The sequence below is a fragment of the Ciconia boyciana genome, chromosome 6, assembly GCF_034638445.1.
Source record: "Ciconia boyciana chromosome 6, ASM3463844v1, whole genome shotgun sequence".
Classification (NCBI taxonomy): Eukaryota; Metazoa; Chordata; class Aves; order Ciconiiformes; family Ciconiidae; genus Ciconia; species Ciconia boyciana.
In genome coordinates this window covers 35,088,921-35,107,283 of record NC_132939.1, presented here as the reverse complement: position 1 = coordinate 35,107,283, position 18,363 = coordinate 35,088,921, and the positions used below count along the sequence as shown (strand labels likewise).

At 48.8% G+C, this 18,363-nt stretch overlaps 1 protein-coding gene across 4 annotated transcripts in view; it reads right to left on the bottom strand.

The window, feature by feature from the left end:
- BMF (Bcl2 modifying factor) overlaps nucleotides 1-16,048 on the bottom strand; it is a 44,266-nt gene extending 28,218 nt beyond the window's left edge. For 2 of the 4 annotated variants that reach the window (XM_072865319.1, XM_072865320.1), the window contains exons 1-3: nucleotides 15,964-16,048; nucleotides 13,335-13,430; nucleotides 11,991-12,154 (exon numbers count right to left, since the gene is read on the bottom strand). In XM_072865319.1, the coding sequence (XP_072721420.1) occupies nucleotides 11,991-12,154; nucleotides 13,335-13,425 (255 nt within the window). In that variant the 5' untranslated portion in view covers nucleotides 13,426-13,430; nucleotides 15,964-16,048. Of the gene's footprint in view, nucleotides 1-11,990; nucleotides 12,155-13,109; nucleotides 13,431-15,963 lie in introns of all 4 variants that reach the window. The other 2 variants (XM_072865317.1, XM_072865318.1) reach the window with 1 other exon arrangement.
- Nucleotides 16,049-18,363: the final 2,315 nt, after the last annotated feature.

Genomic DNA, 18,363 nt, shown 5'->3' with positions numbered 1-18,363 from the left:
ATTTCAAAGTAATGAGCCCTGGGTTCAGTCCGTACTGATTGTCCAGGCATTGCTAGGTTTACAGGTGAAAAAAATCTTTTATAAACTATCCCCTAGGGCTGCGTTACAAAAACCTAATTTGGTCTCAAAAAGCAAGGTGCTTTTTGTTTTGTTACTCGCCTCTCAGTTTGACCAGGCTTCTCCTTCCTCATCAAACTCCAGAGAGTCTTCTCACCCTCCTCCATAGAGCCACACTCCCAAACCTGCTTGAATATGCACATAGAACCACAATGTCCCGATGACATCTAGATACCGTGTTTTTATCAAGATATTACAGCTTAAGCAGACTGCTCCTTAAACAGAGATCTTCAGGTAGCATGTCAATGAAGTGGCATGCAAACACGTGTCTTCTTCTGCAGTTTCCACAAGTAGAGAACTATGCTAGGACAGCACAGTGGACAAACATACTATAGATGCTCTGAAGACAATCTGCTTTGGCAGATTATTTTATTCTGTTGGCAGCCAAGAGGATAAAGAAGTGTCTTATAGGGACTTAGTATGGGAAATGCAAAAGGATGTTTAAAAATTGGTATCGAAATCCTAAACTTGAAATATATCTCAGCCTCATTGGTCGACTCTCTTTAATGGAAGCTCTCATGGAATTTTGTAAAACAGGTTAATTGGGGGGCAGACAAGAGGAGGTGTGCTGATCTGGTATGTGCAATTTCAACTATTTCACGCTGTCAGGAGGACAAATACATGTAGGGATCCCCATATTAATGTCCTGCTTCATGTAGGAGGCCGCTTTGGGCTTCTCACACACCATAACTGGTTTCTAAATATTCTGTCTCCTCTTTAAGTTTCAAATGCCACCTCAGAAGAAAAGGATTACTTGTTCTTTGCTGTGATAAGTAAAGGAGGCCATTTTCAGGGAAAAACAGTGGAAGGATTGAGCTCATCCTCCTCCCTTTTTTTTGAAGGCGGGGGAGCTTTTTGAGGAAGGTATTGGGATTTGTTTTTATTTGGTAAATAAGAGTTTTAGATCTCTACTTGCAGGAGGGTTACAGACCTGCAAGAGAACTAGTGAGGTGTGGCACCACAAATACTGAGAAAAACTCTAATTTGTTTTAGTTCATACTCTGTTGTGTTTATTTCATACTCCATTGTGTTTATTTCACTGCCTCTTGAAGCCACTTTTTTGGTACAGCATTTTTGTCCTTCTCCAGTTAAAAATGTTGCCTGCTCTTTGCCTCAGACACTCAAGGAGATTTCCATGCAAGAGCAGAATAGGAATTATTTCACCCTTGTTCCCCCCTGCTTATAAAAAGCATAAGATCTCAAATCACTTTATGAAGGACATTGACACCATTAATTTTGTTTTGAAGTGAAAAAATAGAGCACTAGGCTGAAGGCAGCTTTCCAGGTTTTATTCCTAGACCTAGGGCTTGCATTTCCCTGGGTCCGTATTCAGCCAGCATTTCCTTCCACGGCGGTGTAGTCCCACACACGCCTTCCCTGGCTTGCGTACTGAAGCAGCCTGCTTGCACTGTCTTCTCCTCACACTAGTGCAGGAAAGTGAACTAGAGCAGGACAACGACCAAGGCCAGAACTAATCTGATAAAGAAGTTGTCTTTACTATCGATCAGGTCATCCTAATCCATCTGATCCATGGCATCATGTAGTCAAGCTGATGCTTGTGCCAGCACAACAGAAAGGTGACCTGAGAAGAGGAGCAAGCTGGGACTGCTTGCTTCAGCAGCAAGCCTAGCTAGCAGGGTTTACAGAGTTATGGCTTCACTTCTGGGCTGATCTGCTTTCCATGGTACTAGTTCAGCATGGGACAAGAGCCACAGAATGGAAATGGCGGATATTCTTTGCACTACAGATAGAGTAAACAATTTATGGAAAGAACTGTCCCAGCCTAAAAAATGTCCTTTTCACAAGTTTCAGTGGCTTTTCCCCAGATACGCCTCTGCCAAGACCAAAATAGTCGAATATTTCAGGACTGAGGGTTTTTTGTGTGGTATAATTTAGCTGCCAGGAAGGACAGAAAACCCAGGAGAGTGACTCCATGAATTTCGCATCTCATTTTTTCAGATGTGATATGTTTCAAGTCAATTATTACGGTCTTCTAAGACTCATAACTATTGTGGCACAGGTTTATAATTTCCTAAGCTTCCCTATGCTGATTTGTCCCTCATCATAACAATTCAATCCTCAGAGCCACTACTGCACAAAACTATCAGGGATGAACACTTTGCCACCTCCATGTGGTAGCAACACAATGAACATTTTGAAGCTCCTTTCCCAAGATGGAAAGAAGCCCCTTTTGCCCTCTATACTAACTGTAACTAAAGAAGACTAGTCTTGTGAATACAGTAAGTCAACACAAAGCTGGAAACACATAAAACCATTTCCTATTGCAGCTGCTGCTTTTTAAAGGGGATATCCTTAAGAGACTGTCTGTCTGAGGCGTTAGCATGAATGCTTCAATTAGTCACAAGGAAAAGGCATTTTACAGGAAAAGTGTCCTCTGCAGCAACAGTACATTAGTGAAGCCTATTCCATGAACTGTGCTGAACCAAAAGCCAGAATACTGGTAAACAAACACAAAAAACCAGCAAGACTTTTACTGGAAGCAAATGAAAGGGGGACATGATTGACCCAACATTTATTCCCTCCCCATAATTAATTCCTAATACATGTTTCACACTGTAAGCATACAGATATATATCTGTCAAATAGCACCCCAGATGTCAAAAGCTTTTTACCCCTACCAAGCTCTTGCACGGGGTGATCAAGGGAAGATCAGGACAGGTAATACACCTCAAAGAAAATGCTGTTGCTCTGACACAGCTCCTTGAATCCTTGAGCATAAACGTTTACCAGATGAATAGGATTCACTTTTCCACCTGATACACACATGCCATTAATACCTCTCCTTAAAAAAAAAAAAGAATATGTTCATCATATACACGTCATATGTGGGTCTGGTACATTCCTATCACATATACAGAAGGATACACCTGTCTGCCCTCTTGATCTCATGGGCAACTTCTGACTTTGCTTCATGGCTTCCAGATGGTTAAGAGTCAAATTCTGATCCCATCTTAACTAGAAGGATTAAAATATGGCCATAAATGGCACTACTAGAGCAAAAGAAGAATAATGGCATATGTGTTCATTCTTCCTTTAATGACTAATACAAGTATTAGCAATAAGTTGTTGGGATTTTATTTATTCACTGAAAACAAAAATACTTGCACACCGGGAGCAGCTGCTGACTCATCGCTGAAGGCTGTTTTGGCTGCCAGGTGGCTGGAGGCATATTGTGCTACCACAAAATATGCTTTAGCTTAGAAAGACTAGAAAGTCACAGTCCCCAAGGCAACAGAGGTTACAGAAGGTGTCCCCCGCTGGAGAGAGAAATGCAGGCCAATGGAAGTCAAATACAAGTCTTTCCAGCTGTGATTCCTAATGACCAAAGAATAATGCATGTGTAAAAGCAGCAGGAAAAAAAAGGAGACAGTAACGGAGAAAAACTGAAAGAGGAGCTTAGCAGCACTGTTTCTTGTGATGACAGAGAGGAGGACGAGGATCTTCCTTGGGATCTCTGTCCTTCTGGCTTGCAAACCCTGCGGCTCTCTTACGCGGGGCTAAACTTGTGGCAGAGGGAGGCGTCATCTGAAGTACTGCTTCCTTTCTCAGAGCCTCCATCAGGCTTTGCGAAGCAAGATAAGCAACACGTGTGTTTATGGAGAGAGGATGTACAGGAGCGGGTGCAGCAGGAGGGACGCGGGGTGCAGGAGACCCCCAAAACCCATTTATGGGCTGCCCAGCCCAAGCAAGGGGGACGGCGCTGACCCCTGCCGAGGCACTGGTCCGAGCAGCAAACGGCAATGTTCATTGCCCTAAACCTGCTGCAGGCACAGCTGCGCAGGTGAGCCCTTTCTCAACTTTCTTGTAGTTCAAAAACAAACATGCAGCCACTCGCCTTCCTCTCCGGAGCGGGCAGGAAGGGGAAGCAGACAGATGCCATGGCAACAGCCAGCTGACGGCAACCTGGGAAGGGCAACCACCGGCCACCGCATTCCCAGGCCCCCAGCCTTCCCCTCCTGCACCCCCGGGGGGCACACTGGCTTATTTTCCATAAATACAGTATATAAAGGTCTTGCATTTCCATAGAGCCGCGCCTGATACCGCTCTCCACCTGCAGCACGGGGCCCGGGGGGATTCGCCCCCATGCTGGGGGGGGGGGGCGAGGGTGCAGGAAGAAGAGATGCCCAGACCTCGCCTCTGTGCCCAGGAGAAGACGCCCCCTCCCGCAGCCACAGCTGCAGGCAGCAAGCACAGGCAGGTTTATTCACTCAGGCCCCGAGCGTGAACTGACTGAGCTGTTTCGCAGCTTACCCTGTTTATCACCAAACCTGCACAGGCCGTGGGACAGACTGACCTTTATTTCACATCGATTCCCTCACCACCAGAACGAGGGAGGTGCTCCTGAAACTGCTTGGTACACGGGAGACACCCCCTAGTGACTAAAGCATACCTCGGGGTTTTGGTTAAAATAACACTTTGCAAGTTTTTGCAGGAAAATACCGTGGTGGGGGGGGCGAGGAGGGGGCGCAGGGCCCGGGCCCGGGTGCAGCGCTGCTGTGAGGGGGGCCTGCAGGCCGGCGGCGGGCAGGTGCAGCGCTGGAGCCTGCGGGCAGAGAGCAGCCTCTCGTCAGCAGTTCTGATGACTCAGAGGCTAAATTTAGAGAGCGATATAAACACGGCAGCCACAGCGCAAACACTGCCCGGCACAGCCGCTGTCACGCACGGACCTCTTGGCCCGCTCCTCCTCGCTGGCCGGGGTCTGCGTGCCCGTCGGGGGCTCTCCTCGGCGGGTGGCCGCAGTCCCCCATCGCCAGCCTCTTGCCAGGCGCTACATCAGGAAAAACCTAACTGGGGTTAATAGAAGTTGCCTCACTGCTTTTATTTTTAGATCGCTATTCTTTCTGCTGTGGTACAGTGCTCAGAAAGATCCCTTTGCCATTGGCAATGGTGAGGGTAGCTACCAAGGAGAAACAAAAAACCACCCAAACAGAGACTATAAAAGGCTAGCAGGGCATTCCTCCTCAATGGCTTGAAACAAAGGAGGACTCTGCAGTTGGGCACTTGCTTTCCTGCCTTTCCACCATAAAATTTCATTGAGTAAAATACAAACATGCACACTCCGCACCATAAATAATCAGCCCAAACATCTCATCATCCCCCTCAGAGATGGCAGTATCTTAATAAGATCAACCAACCTAAGTGGAAGACTGGAGGCAGAACGACTGGGTTCCAATCAGTGATCCCTGCATGATCTCAGACAAGTTATAACCTGCATTTCCTAGTCTCCCACACTAAAAAATAAGTGGGATATTACCGCAATTATTTCTTAATTGAAAAATAATTTCTCAGCTGTCACAGTGGTACAAGCAGAAAGCACATCACCACTCACAGCCACCATGGTGCTGCGAGAGCTGAGGAAATGCAGAAGAGCCTGCAGAGACCACTGGGGTTGTACAGGAGAAGCAGCAGCACTGAACGCTATTTAAATCATACACCCATACTGTAGGTGACATTAGAAATACTGTAAAACAATTCACTTGTACTGTCCCAAAGAATTATTTCGTGTTCTTTAGTGTGGGCAAACTTGATATTTTGAGGTTGTAGCCCCACTGCATTAAGACACTGCAGTCCCGTGTCCGGCGAGGTGAAGGATTCACGGCGAGCCTTTGCACAGAGCTTGCAGTGCTCTCCTGCCACCGGGCTCCCTTATCCTCTGCCCACTTCCTCTACCAGAGCTAGGCAGGAAGTTTTGCTTTTTAACATTATCCCCTATTTTAAGCAGGAACAAAACCATAATATACTTAAATCTTTTGTCAGCTGAAAGCATAGAGAAGAAGGATAGATTAGGCTGCTGCAAGAGTTTTGTGGTTTTTATTAAACCGATATACAATGGCTGTATGTGACTGTCGCATCAAGAGTTCGCATAGCCCAGCCACCAACAGCAGCCTTATGTGGCTGCCTGAGGAAAAGCAAAGAGGGCAAGTACATGCAATAGCTCCCCCTAATACTCTTTCAGCATCTAACTAGTTTGAGCTTAGGACTTCCTGAGTCAGATCTGGTTTCTGTTTATTTAATGTCTCCTTCAATGGCCATAAATTTGTCCCAATTCCCCTTGAACCCAGATAAAGTGCTGGGATGCACGATATGCCTTGACAAGGAGGTCCACAGAGCTACCTATTGCATGAAAAACTACCTCATTTACTTTGAGCTGGCTCCTACTGGCTTGACTTGATTTTGCCTAGTTCTTGTACTGGGAGAAATTAGGTTGTCCATCTCCATCTCACTTTTGATTTCTGTTTGATATTGCTACCCCCTTGCTTTTTGTCTTTTTCAGGCTTAGCAGTCCTAGACCATTTTTTCATTTTTCATATGGAAGTTTCATCATCCTCCTTGCCTCTCTCTGAACCTTTTCCAGTTCTGCTGCATCATTTTTGGAAGAAGGAAATCAGAAGTGTATGTAACATTCAAGATATGGGAGAAACATGGATTTATACAGTGGCATAACTATGTTCTTGTTCTCAGTTTCTTTTCTTAACATACCAAAGAATATAATTTCAGATCAGATGTGAAAGGGTCCAGCAAGTTTCTGTTAACCTAAATGTCAAGTAATCAGCTCCACAGGTGGCAGGATTTCAGAACAGGTGCTAGGCAAGGGGGCAAGAGGTTGCTGTGTCATTTGTATGCACAGGGGAAGGTGCACTTCCAAGCCCACCTCTTCCTTCATTGTCATTTGTCAAAATGGAAAAAAATCTAACAACATTAAGCAAAAAAAATCTGTCTCCACTTCCTCATATCAAGTTCCTGACTCCACTTACTGTGGGAACTCCTCTTCCCCCCTATGGCACTCTCCTTTTCTCCAGCCTAGGATCATAATTCCATAGCCCTGCAAGAACTTTACTTTACATCTCAATCTTCCCGACCTCATACCCAGCCTACCCCCTATCCTCTAAACAGGGCTCACCCACTTCAGGAGTTCTCCACCTGGTACTCTCCCTCACCACGCTCCTGCATCCTCAGCTGGAAATTCAAGCCCTGCAGCGATGGACAACCCACAGACAGTAGAGCTGAAGAGGAGACCCACTGCTTTGCGCAGCAGCAGCAGGGACCAGCAAGCACTAGCCAGCAGAGAAGATCCTGAAACGTCCTGACCTACTTGGGAAACAAATTAATGAAAGCACTTACCCCAAGTCTCAAAGACACTGCAGGTACAAGTAAAGTATGGAGCTGCCGGTGCTACAGGCTCAGCTGCAGAACAGTTTGAGAGTCTCTGCATTACAGTATTAGGAAGATTTTCTGAACATTTTTCCTAAAATGTAAAGTCATCATAAAGGACAGTTTCCTGCAAACAATTCCAGTTTAAAAAAGCAACTGTTAAAAAATTCCCTGAGTGTCCTCAATAAATTATGGAGAAAAGCCTGATGGAGTTTGGGATGAATGATGCACACGTAGTGCCGTGTGCCCACTCTCTCATGCTGATAAGTTTCCGACAAGAGACATGGGCTCCCTGTTGCATAAGCAGAAGTGTCTCAGAGGAGGCTTCGATAACTCTCATGAGAGACAGAGGGGAAAAAAATATGCAAAACGTAACAAGTTTCACTTTCAAAGGAAAACAACATTTCCTCCTGGACATTTTCAGTGTCATTAACGTGAGGCAAACAGGTACATGCCTAGCCATCTGTCCACGGCCAGTGTGGATGCAGGCATTTGGGCTCCACGGGCTGCTCGAGCCCATTGCAATGACAGCAAGAGAGTTACTTGCTGAACCAATTGGGGAATTTAGAGAAACACAGTTTTCTATAGCTAGATCCACGGAGGCCTTTTGAGCATGGTCAGCATATCTAAATCAACTGCAGGATTCCTGATGTGTTGGAAAGGGGCTTTGTTGTTGTTTGTAATGCACTTATTTACCCAAGAAAGCTCAGCTCTGATTCAGCATCTGGTTCTCATTGAGGCTCAGCTTTTTTTAAACCGAGCTTTCCAGATGGGTTGACTGAAGCACAAGGAGGTCAAGAGACTTGTCTGAGGTCATACAGCAAGTCAGTGGCTCTGCTTGGACCCGAGCCCAGAACTGTTCAAGGCTACCACTCCTTGGCTCTTAAAGAGACAATTTTATCCCCTGTGAAGTCATCTTATCACCATGAAGAAGATATGTGATAAAAGCAGTCCCCTCAAAGCTGCAGCCTGCTTAGAAAGAGTTATTTTATTTGGGAAAGACCGTAGCGTTCCAGTGTCTCAATGGAGCAAGTCAAACTGAAGGGGTGTGATACTGATATACAGTGTCATCCACCCCACTCTTGTATAACCCCGTGCTCCTATGGGGCAGCTTTACGCTGCTGCTGCTGCCATTCCTGGTTGTCTACTCCCATCCCATCTAGCAGTGCGTCATGTTGTGAAATACACTGTCGGTTCAGCACAGGTTAAAGCCCCTTCTCAAGGTGAGGGAGCTCAAGTGCACTCAGGACCTAAAGCAGGGCCCAAGCACTGGTTGCCACGGCCTGGACATGTGGGGCGCAGGCAGTGCATCCCAGCCGACCAACCAGCAGATCCCCTAAGCTCAGCTCTGTTCTTCATAACCTCAGACTGCACTCTTTAAGCTCAGCCACAGGCTGGGCTACAGCAAACAGTTCACAGATCCCATGGCAAAGGCACACTTGCTCCAAACCAAGAAGGAGGTGGCAGGTACTGGGTTCTCCTGCAGAAAGCATGGCTTGGCTCTACCTTTGTTTTCCAGGGGCAGGCTGAGAAAAGCACAACCGAAGGAACATTGCCAGAAGCTACACAGCCTCAGACAGGTAAGAGGTACTAAAGCACTTGAGAAAACATAGATGAGTCCCGCATGTCATTCTGCAGAGCCCTTTGCAAACTGGATCAACCTGTAGCAGGCTCTGCTACTTAGGAACATAGTGTTGCTCAAGTCCTTCCTATAATAAATTCAGCATCTCGAGGAGATGAAAGCTGCAGAGTGCTAGGGAATGTTACGTTATTGCTCTAGCACTGTTCTAAGGATGAAAAAGACAGGTTTTAAACTACTGTATTCTGTTTAATATATTAATAGGAAATGAAACCCTGAAAATGGTGTACATGCCAAAAGCAAGCATAGGTGCGGCCAACTTTCTTATTCTTACGAGATGCATACCCAAAAATCTTTTGTATAGCCAAGAACTACAGAATAAATACCACATAGCTCCAGGAGCCCAGGGAAGAGATAACAGTGACTCTCCAGGGTTCCCAGTGTGGGATGGGGTTAGACCATGCGTGCAGCTGAGTCCAATGACAACTCAGTGACGTCAACCTCAGCAGCTATTGCCTGCTCAGTTCCTCTCTCAGCCAGGGATGTACATTAACCAGCGGCCTTTGTGTCAACACAGCCTTGCTGCCGCGGCAGCACAATGGGAGCCATACTTGAACTGCTGGAGAGTCTCGCAGAACTCAAGAGCCATGAGAGGGCAACTCTTGAGCTAGCTGGATGCACTACTCCAGTGCTGAAAGCTTTTCCTGACTCCCACTGAAAGGGCACATACGTTTTCTTTTCACATGTTCACAGATAAGATGTTTTGTAGGCTCCGAAAAGAGGCACAGCTTGTTGAAAACCAGGCTTGCTCTCTCTCAGGACTTCACAAGACCACACTGGTGTGACTAACTTTGTGGTATTCTAAATCTGATTCAAAACACCACTCTGGAAAGTTGGTTTTGACCAAATGTTTGAGACAAGATGGAACGGGGCATCCAAATCAGGGATTAGTTTCACAGCAAGTTAAACGACAGCCCAGTTTTCCATGTCTCAGAGACTGCCCCTTCCAAACCACAACACATTGTGAACCAGTTCACGTGTCTCCAGGGGCAGACTGCTTGCTTCTTCAGCAACAGGCTGGGAAGAGTCATTGCACACAGGACAGAGGGGCTTCTGCACAGGAGATCTGTGCCAAAAGCCAAAGGAAATCCTCCATGCAGAGCTGGGAGGGAAGGGATCGGGCATGACAACAAAACGCTCCATGGGGAACAGTGCCTCGGACACTAATATGTGGCTCAGTGCTCAGTTTTCCTGACAAACAAGAACGAACCCCTTAACAGATCCAAATGCCAAGGCCTATCCCAGGGTCAGGCTGTGGAGAACCACTGGCTGAACTATTCCATCCTCGGGTTAAATTTTCGGGTTGGGTTTTTTTCTGTTTTGTTTTCAAAATTAAATGGCTGAAGGGCTCTCCCCCCTCTTTACAACTTGTTGCTCTTCCAGTTCAAACAAAGACAGCAGAGCTCCTCCTCTGCTGGCTGCGCCGTCCGGGTAGTGCAGGCGGACGCTTTTGTTTACTAACTCTCCCACATGCTTGGCTGACAGGCAGCTCGCCTGGGCCGGCAGCCCTGGCTGCGGTCCTGTGCGTGGCGCTGGGAGCCCCCGCAGCACCCGCGGCTGGCAGCTCGCCCCGGGCCACGGGGCCGCAAAGAGCCCGACCCAGGGCAGCTTGAGCGGGGCGGCTTGGGTGGGCATTCCTGGATGCGTTTCCGAGGCACAGAGATCAGATAGGTACGCTGCCCGAGATGAAAGGGGTCAAGTTACAACCAGTTCCACCACTTCACTCCAGGGCTCCTCCACCGAGATGGTTAACCTTCCCATTCCTGTGAGAATCTGGCTAGAGAGAGAGGGGTCTTCAGCTATCCCTCGTGAAAAGGTGGCACGGGGGAAAACCCCATTCAACCACACGCAACACACGGTAAAAATCCCGTGGTAGCTCGTTATTCCTGCAGTTTGCTAAATGACATTCATAGCCCCTTCTACATTTCTACAGGCTAATCTTCCTGTTACAACTTCTTTAGTCCTCCTGCTATTTGGAGATGAAGAGTCCCAGAATTCCCTCATCTCTCTCATGACACAGAGAGGACCAAACCTTTGCCCAGCCCCAAGCCACATTCTCTGACCGGGACAGAGATGCTCACTTACCTTTGAGAAGAATTGCAACGGATCCCACAGTTAACAGAGCACCAACTCACTTGGAGTGAGATAAGCTTTCTGTCCCTCTCTGAAGTCAGCAAGAGTGTCAGCTTCTTCATATGCAAGCGGATACACGCTCTCCTTGTTGGGCTTGCACAGAAGTGGCGAAGTGCTGCCTACTGCCAAACCTCTGACAAACTCTGCATGGGCTGGGATTTCCATTTCACCCCTACTCAACAGGGGAAGGAGGGCAAGGAAGAAAAAAATCAGGGGGTTTAGGGGTGCTGGTTTTGTTTCTTTGAAGAGCAGGGTTTCTTTTTTTTTTTTTTAAAGAAAAAAAAATCAAGATTCTGGAGTGTGGTTTTCAGACTTGATGGCATCTAACAGCTGTCTTTTGTTGTGAGGAAGTTAGTCAAGTCTGAGACACTAGCTAGGACTGTCTGACAGAGGAGTAGCTAGCAAGTCTAGCATGATCTAAATATACTCCACAACATTTCAGACAACTACCCCTAGACAACAAGGAGTGTCAGAACAGACTCCAGGCTTGTTGTCATCTCCAGGATGAGGAACTGATTTAAGCCACAGAGGGCCACTTGTGCCACAGAAGAGAAGACGCTGGTGGTGAGGAGAGTGGAGAAGAGTAAAAGCTGTAATAAAAAGGAAGGGGGAGATCCCTGGAGAAAGCCTCAGTAACCCTGTTGCTGTTGAACTGGAAGAGCTGGAATAGGAGCAGCTAATGCAGAACAGCTACCTTCCCAGGCAGTAAATGCAATCCCACACATTCTCTTCCCTCCACCTGCCAATCTTCAGGAAGAGCCAGCAATCTAGCATAAGCAAAATCCATCAGGATACTCCTGCCATTTTATCGCTGCTGGCAGTCTGCTGCCTCAGACAACAGCCTGCTTAGCTGATGCCTGGAGCCAGTCTTCTAGAGCACCACTCTTGGATAGCTAAACCCCCACCTTCCCCTCCAGAGACGCCCTACCCTCTGTATGTGGAGCCGGTGGAACTGGTCAGCAATGCACTGCAACTTTCGTGCAATCTGCACCTCGGCACGCGCTTCCCGCTGACCTTCCTGAGGCTCCTCTTGGAGGTGCGGATCCAACGCAAAGCCAACTGGAGGGACATGTAAACGGTAACCAGCATTCCCTACAAAACAAGAGATCAGAAGAGTCATTCTTCCAGAGCAAAGAATAGCTCTTCTACTCAGTGCACTTTATGGAGGAAAGAGCTCACATAATCGTAAATTTTTGACTCATGTTAAAGTCCAGTTCCTGAAGCCCAAACAATGATTGTGTACCGTAAGCATGCAGTAAAACATTTGCTCAGCTTTTAAGGAGATTTATATCGATTAAGCAGAGCATTGTGTTGCTTCCCATAATCAAATGACTGGCAGGATCTTACACTTGGTTCCTTTTGCTTGTTTATAGTTCAGCCAAGTGCTGATTTTTTTTTAATGACAATTTCGCAGTTTTACAAGACCTCTGCCTCAAGTTGTCTCCCATTAAAGGTTACTGTATCTTTTCTGTCAGACTTTTCTCAGTTCTCTGGCATTTAGTGGGACTGATTTGAATTAAAGCTGAATCAAACAAAGCTGAGTGGTGTCCCATCAGTTACTAGTAAAATACTGGATGGACATGCTCTACTTATTCAACAACTTTAACTCCAGTAAAGATCCTAAAAGCTGTCCCATTAAGTGTGAATTTTTGCATTTCTCTCTCTCCACTGAAAACTTCTAGGAGTCTTCCTGTGTGGATGAGACAGCACTAGAAGTTAAAAAATGTAGGCAAATCATAGGATACGAGTTATGGTGAGCACTTAAACATCTAGCAGTAAAATAACATGTGACAGAATAAAGCCAAAAAGAAAAAGAGTGGGAATATCAAGGACAGCAGAAGCAATGAGCAAGTGCCTGGTTCCTGCAGTGGACAAGCAAGGGTAAGAAAATACAAGCTGTCTTTCCTGACGGAGTAGGACCAAAGCAAAATAATTTTATTAAAGTCCTTTAATAAAATGCCGTAATGAAAGAAGCCTTGCCTGATCGGGAAGTGCTAAAGGGACAGTTTTCCTTGCTGTAAAGCTGGTGACACTGGAGTGCTCTTACCATAGAAGAGTCTCCGGGGCTCTTCAGTGACTCCACAAGGCAACATAACATCCTGACTGGAAGAGGACGGGCTGAGTGTTTGAGTTGCCTTGTCCTGCTGCTCAGGATGCCTGATACCGGGACCACAGCAGTGTGTGAGGGGGAATAGTTGAAACCTCCCAAGAAGGCAGCTGTAGGACTGGTTCTGTGTGAAAATGCCAGTTGCAGTCATCTCACCAGGCTGACCTGCAAGTCCAAAGTCATCAGAGTGAAACACGTCATCGTCCAGCCCATCCAGGCTAGAATAGTCCTCTTCCAGGTAGCTGGGGCGATCCATTGCTCCTGCAATAAAGGGACATTTGAGGAAACAGCTAAGACACAACAAGAACATTGTCCAGAAGAGAATGCCTTCTGCTCCAACAATAAAACACAGCTCTTTTTTCCATGCCTGCCTGCCTCCCTCCCTCCCAGTGCTGCCCATCTGCATGAGCAGGAGAGGCGAGTAACTCAGTGGTGAAGGTCAGGGCTTTGTGGAAAGTCCTCCAGTGCTGGGCCAGAGGGAGACAAAGTTCACACGTGTCTAAGAGTCCACCCACGGCTCCAATTCCACAACTGGTCACAAGGAGGGAGCCAACCCCCAACCTCAGCATGTAGCAACTGAAAAGACATTGCTTTAAAAAGCAACCCCAATCCTTCAAATTGATCCATGGCCGGTCAGCTTCTTTGGGGTCTGCTTTGCTTTGGCCTGCCATATTTGAACTTTATGGTATGCCCCATTCACTTTTTCCCATGTATTACTTACTGATGAAGAAAAGCTCTTGGAATCACAAGGCTGCAAGGCCAGACTTTTAAGAAACCCCAGTGGTTGCAAAACTCAAAAGCTGGCAAAGCCATTTCTGTGAAGCTCTCCATAACTTCTCCCTATAAGGGCCAACTTTCCTTTCAACTTCCCATTTCTTCCCTCAGCTCAACTTAAGACATGTCCAAAACTTGGCAACGCAGTCACTTCATTACCCCTCTTACCCTAAAGCCTACATGCACTGTCAGTGCATTAGTTCACCATGCTACTAAAGAAAAAACGTTGCTGGTTTCAGTGTTTAAAGCAGGACTTCTGTAGCTGCCATAGTAAACACTCCTGAGCTCTGTTGCAGCACAAAACTGGACAAAGACGGTGGAGGAAAAAAACCCCAATAAACCCTAAATCACTATTTCGGAGCTCTTCGCAAACTTATAGCAATTAGAAGCAGATTTACCAAAAAAGCCACAAGTCCCTTTACTGTTACCTGTGCATCTAACCCAATTGGAAGACAGTCTCCTAAGAGATCCATCTCCAGGATTTCCACCCAGTTCCAAACAAGGCAGTGAAATTCAACTCTTCATGTCTCTTCCTTTGCTCTGGTTTGCGAAGCATTTAACAGAACGGAAGACTAGCAAGAGGAATTTCAGGCCTGAAGGAGACATTAATAATAATTTTATAAGGATGTGTTCAGCGGTCCCCTTGGTGCTCCCATCTCCCCCCAGGTGAGCAGCACTCACAGCACCAGCAGGCTAGAGGAGACAAAGGGACCCAGCAGTGCAAGAACTATTTGTGCAGGGCTCTAACTCGGGGGCACTACGGTTATTTAAGTTGTTGCATCTCAGCAGTTTGCTCAGCCCGGCCACAACTCCCAACGAAGAGTCTGCAGAGCAGACCAGGTACCAGCCCCACAGCTGGCCCAGCTCGGCTGGATGACAGCAGCACTGTCTTGGCTTAACACTTGTAATATTCTCATCCGTGGCTTAAAGTGGCACACCGAAAGGAGTTACAGGTCCTGAGACACAGGCATGGGTGATCTCCTGCCAGCTCTGCTGCTGGATCGCCATCACCTGACAGAAAGGCTGGGCGATAACGTATTTTGTCTTTGCGGCAAGATTTGCCGGCTCTCACCCGTCGGAGCCCCGCTGGGACGCGGGCATTCAGCGCACGAAAGTGCAACAAAGGCACAAAGCTAGCCGGCAGACCAAACCCTGCACAAAAGAGGGTTTAGAGAGCAAGAAGTGTTACTCGACCTCCCACAACACGGCCCGACCTTCTTCCAGAGCTCTTCGAAAAAGCCGAAGCAGCGTGAAGGATAACTCGCCCTACAACTCACCTAAGCTCCTTCCCCAGTCTTAAATCGCAGCTCATGCTGGGAGCCACAGGCTGCGAGAGCCGCCGCGCCTCGCCTGGGAGGGACGCCGAACAGCTCGGGCTCGGGGGCTCTGCCAGACGGGCCCACGGCCACGGAGCCCGCGCGTCTTCAGCGCCGTGTCCGACCCACGGCGCTTCCCCAGGCAAGCCGCCAGACCCTCCGAGCCGAGGCAGCCTCCGCGAACCGCGGCCGCGCCGCAGCCACACGCCCGCTCTGACAGGCGGGGGGCCGGGAGCCGGAGGGAGGGCTCAGCACACACGTGTGTGCCAGCTTCCCAAAACAAAGCTGGCCGGCCTCGCCTCGGCACCGCCAACTGCCTTTAACTCTTCCCCCTCCGCGCTCCAACCCCGCCGATTCACCCCCGGCCGAGAGGTTTAAACGCGGCTCCTCCGGGCAGCGCCGGGGGACGAGACAGCCGAGCCCGGCGGGGCGGCCCGGGAGGGGCAGCGCTGGCTACCGGTAATTAGCCATTGCTTTCATCAGCAAATCGCTGCCTTCTCGGTGCCCACCGGGCTCGTTCCCAGCCCGCCCGCTCCCCCGGGCGCCGCGGGACCCCGGGCAGGAGCCGCTTCATACCGCCCGGCCGGGCCGGGGCGAACCCCCTTCCCTGTCACGATCGCGCCCGGCCTCGGCGCCGCGCTGACCGGAGACCCTGGCTCAGAGGGGCCGGCCCCCCGCGGCGAAAGGGCTTCCCAGGCACTCACCGAGAAGCGGGACGGGCGTCCCGCGGGGACGGGGCGTCCCGGGAGCCGCCGCCGCGCCTCCCCGCCGCCAAACTGCCGCCGCCGCCGCCGGGCGGACCGCGAACAGCTGACGGCGGCCCCGCCCCGCCGCGCTGCGCCCCGCCCCCGCCCGCCGGCCAATGGGCGGAGAGGGGCGGGGCGCGCCGCGCGGAGCAACCGCCGCCACCGCCACCGCCACCGCCGCGCGGGGGGTGGGCCCGGCCCGGCCCGGCCCGGCCCAGCCCATGGAGCGGCGGGGCAGAGGGCGGGACGCGGCTCCCCGGCCCGGCCCGGCCCGGCCCGAGCCCGGCCCCCTCGGGGGCGCGGCCGGCGCTGCCGTGTGCCACCCCGCCAACTCCCCGCTCGCAAGCGTCAGCCGGGCTGGTTCTGTGAGGGAAGCTCGGGTACTCGCTTCGCCGCTCTCCTCATGGGTGCCGGGGGTGGGAAGGAGGCGGAGGAGAGGGCCCAGAGAGAGGGCTGCCTAACAAGGAGAGCAGCCTTCGCTTAAAAACTGCTTTTCCGTCCCTGGTCTTTGCAGGAAAACAAATTGCTCCGTCCCGTTTCAGGTGGGAGCAGGGAGGAAATAAGCGTCTTTGTCAGCCTGCGGCGGGACTCGCTGCTGGGAGCAGGGCCCCCCTGGGGCCGCGCTCAGCCTGGTCCTGCTGCCACAGCAATCACCCCAAGCTGGGAGCAGAGCTACCGACACGGCTGCGCTAGGCTTAAAACTGATACGGGAGTTTGACTCCAGCTAGTTATTTTCCAACCAAACTCTTATTTCTTGGCTTTAAATGGCTTAGAAAGTTCTCCTTGACTTTTGAATTCTGAACATTGAGGTATGAGGGTCAGGGAGTGCTTTGCAGCATGTCATGCTGCTTCCTGTATATGAGTAATACACAGGACTAAAGAACTAAACTAGTAAGGATAAATTCTCAGTAGTGCTTTCTGTGAAGCCCCCTCACTGTGAAGATTAAGAAAAAAACAAAAAAACAAGCCTCACGCTCCAAACAACAGCTCAGTGCTGTTTACCCTTACTCTACCGTTGATTTACCAGCTCTCCCTGAAATCGATAGCAAAATCTCACCAAGTTCAGGGAGGCAGGACCCAGCTCCTCAGCACGGAGCAGCACCCTGTCAGGCTGTTTTTAAAACCTACGTAACAAGATCACTTGGAAGGGAGATTTTAAAACCCAGCTGGCAGCTGAGTAATGTTAATTGCTGTCAAGTCTGCCACACAGTTATTGAGGTTTGTAACTTAAACTCAGGGGAGGGGTTAGATTAGAAACCGATGACTAGCAAGGTGAGGCAAATTACTGCGGGTTCCTCGTATCACATTCTCCTGGCAGGCTCTGTGAGCCTCTCCACTTATATGCTTCAGAGTCACTGTGATTTTGGGTGAGGTATTTACAGTTGCCATTAACAGAGCAACAGGCTAATAACGTGCATCCTCTCCAGGAACCCATTTCTTTATGGTTCTTGCCCAAGGGTTCATTTCTACTCTTTTATTTGCCACAAGGCTTGAGCCTTTGCTTTATTATGAGAAGATCAGCTCATATTTGACTTGTACCTCACCACCAAGTGAGAAGGAAAAAGGACTCATTTCTTTCATTTTCATTAAGGGCCAGGATCCTAAATTAATCAAGCCTCATTGTCCACTTTTGATAGTCAAGGGAGTTGCGAGTAGGAGGAGAGAAGAATGCTATTAAAAAAAAAAAAAACAAAAAAAGCAACAAAAAGCATTCTATATCTTCAAGATGTTCAAATGTTATCACACTGATGGTCAGGCCCTGGCAAAATGCCAGCTGCTAGAGGGCTACTTCTAATTTGAATGTGCATCGCTATAAATAAAAAATGAATGTGCTATGATTCCAACCACTTATGTCTTCCAGACTGAGTAATAACTGCCTGCTGGTTAGGCTCATTAACAGTAAAAACAGTACCTGATCGGCTTTGTTTTCATCTCATTGAGCTGCAGTTGGGGCCACACTTTATATCCCCAGAGGCTGTGTTTTGGGAACTCCTACTGTGTAGAAAATGTATGGAAACTGAAATCTATGTATATAATCAGGCTGGATGGTAAGAGAGCTCAGGAAGGATATTTGTGCCTTTCAGTGATTAAAAAAAAAGATATGGCAGCATTTCTAAGAGAGGGGACTCAGAGGGATTCCTTGAGGAAATTAGACATTGTTAAGAAATGGCTCCGAGTAAATAGACCGAAACCAAGACAGAGACAGTGAGTCTGAAATGGAAAATTGTGAACCGGGGGCAAGTTATACCACCAATCTCACCGCACTCTGCCAAGAGAGTTTCTACAATAGCATGGAGACAAGCTTCTTACCTGGGAGCGGGAGCCCCAGGGACGGATACTCTGCCAGAGAGTTTTTGC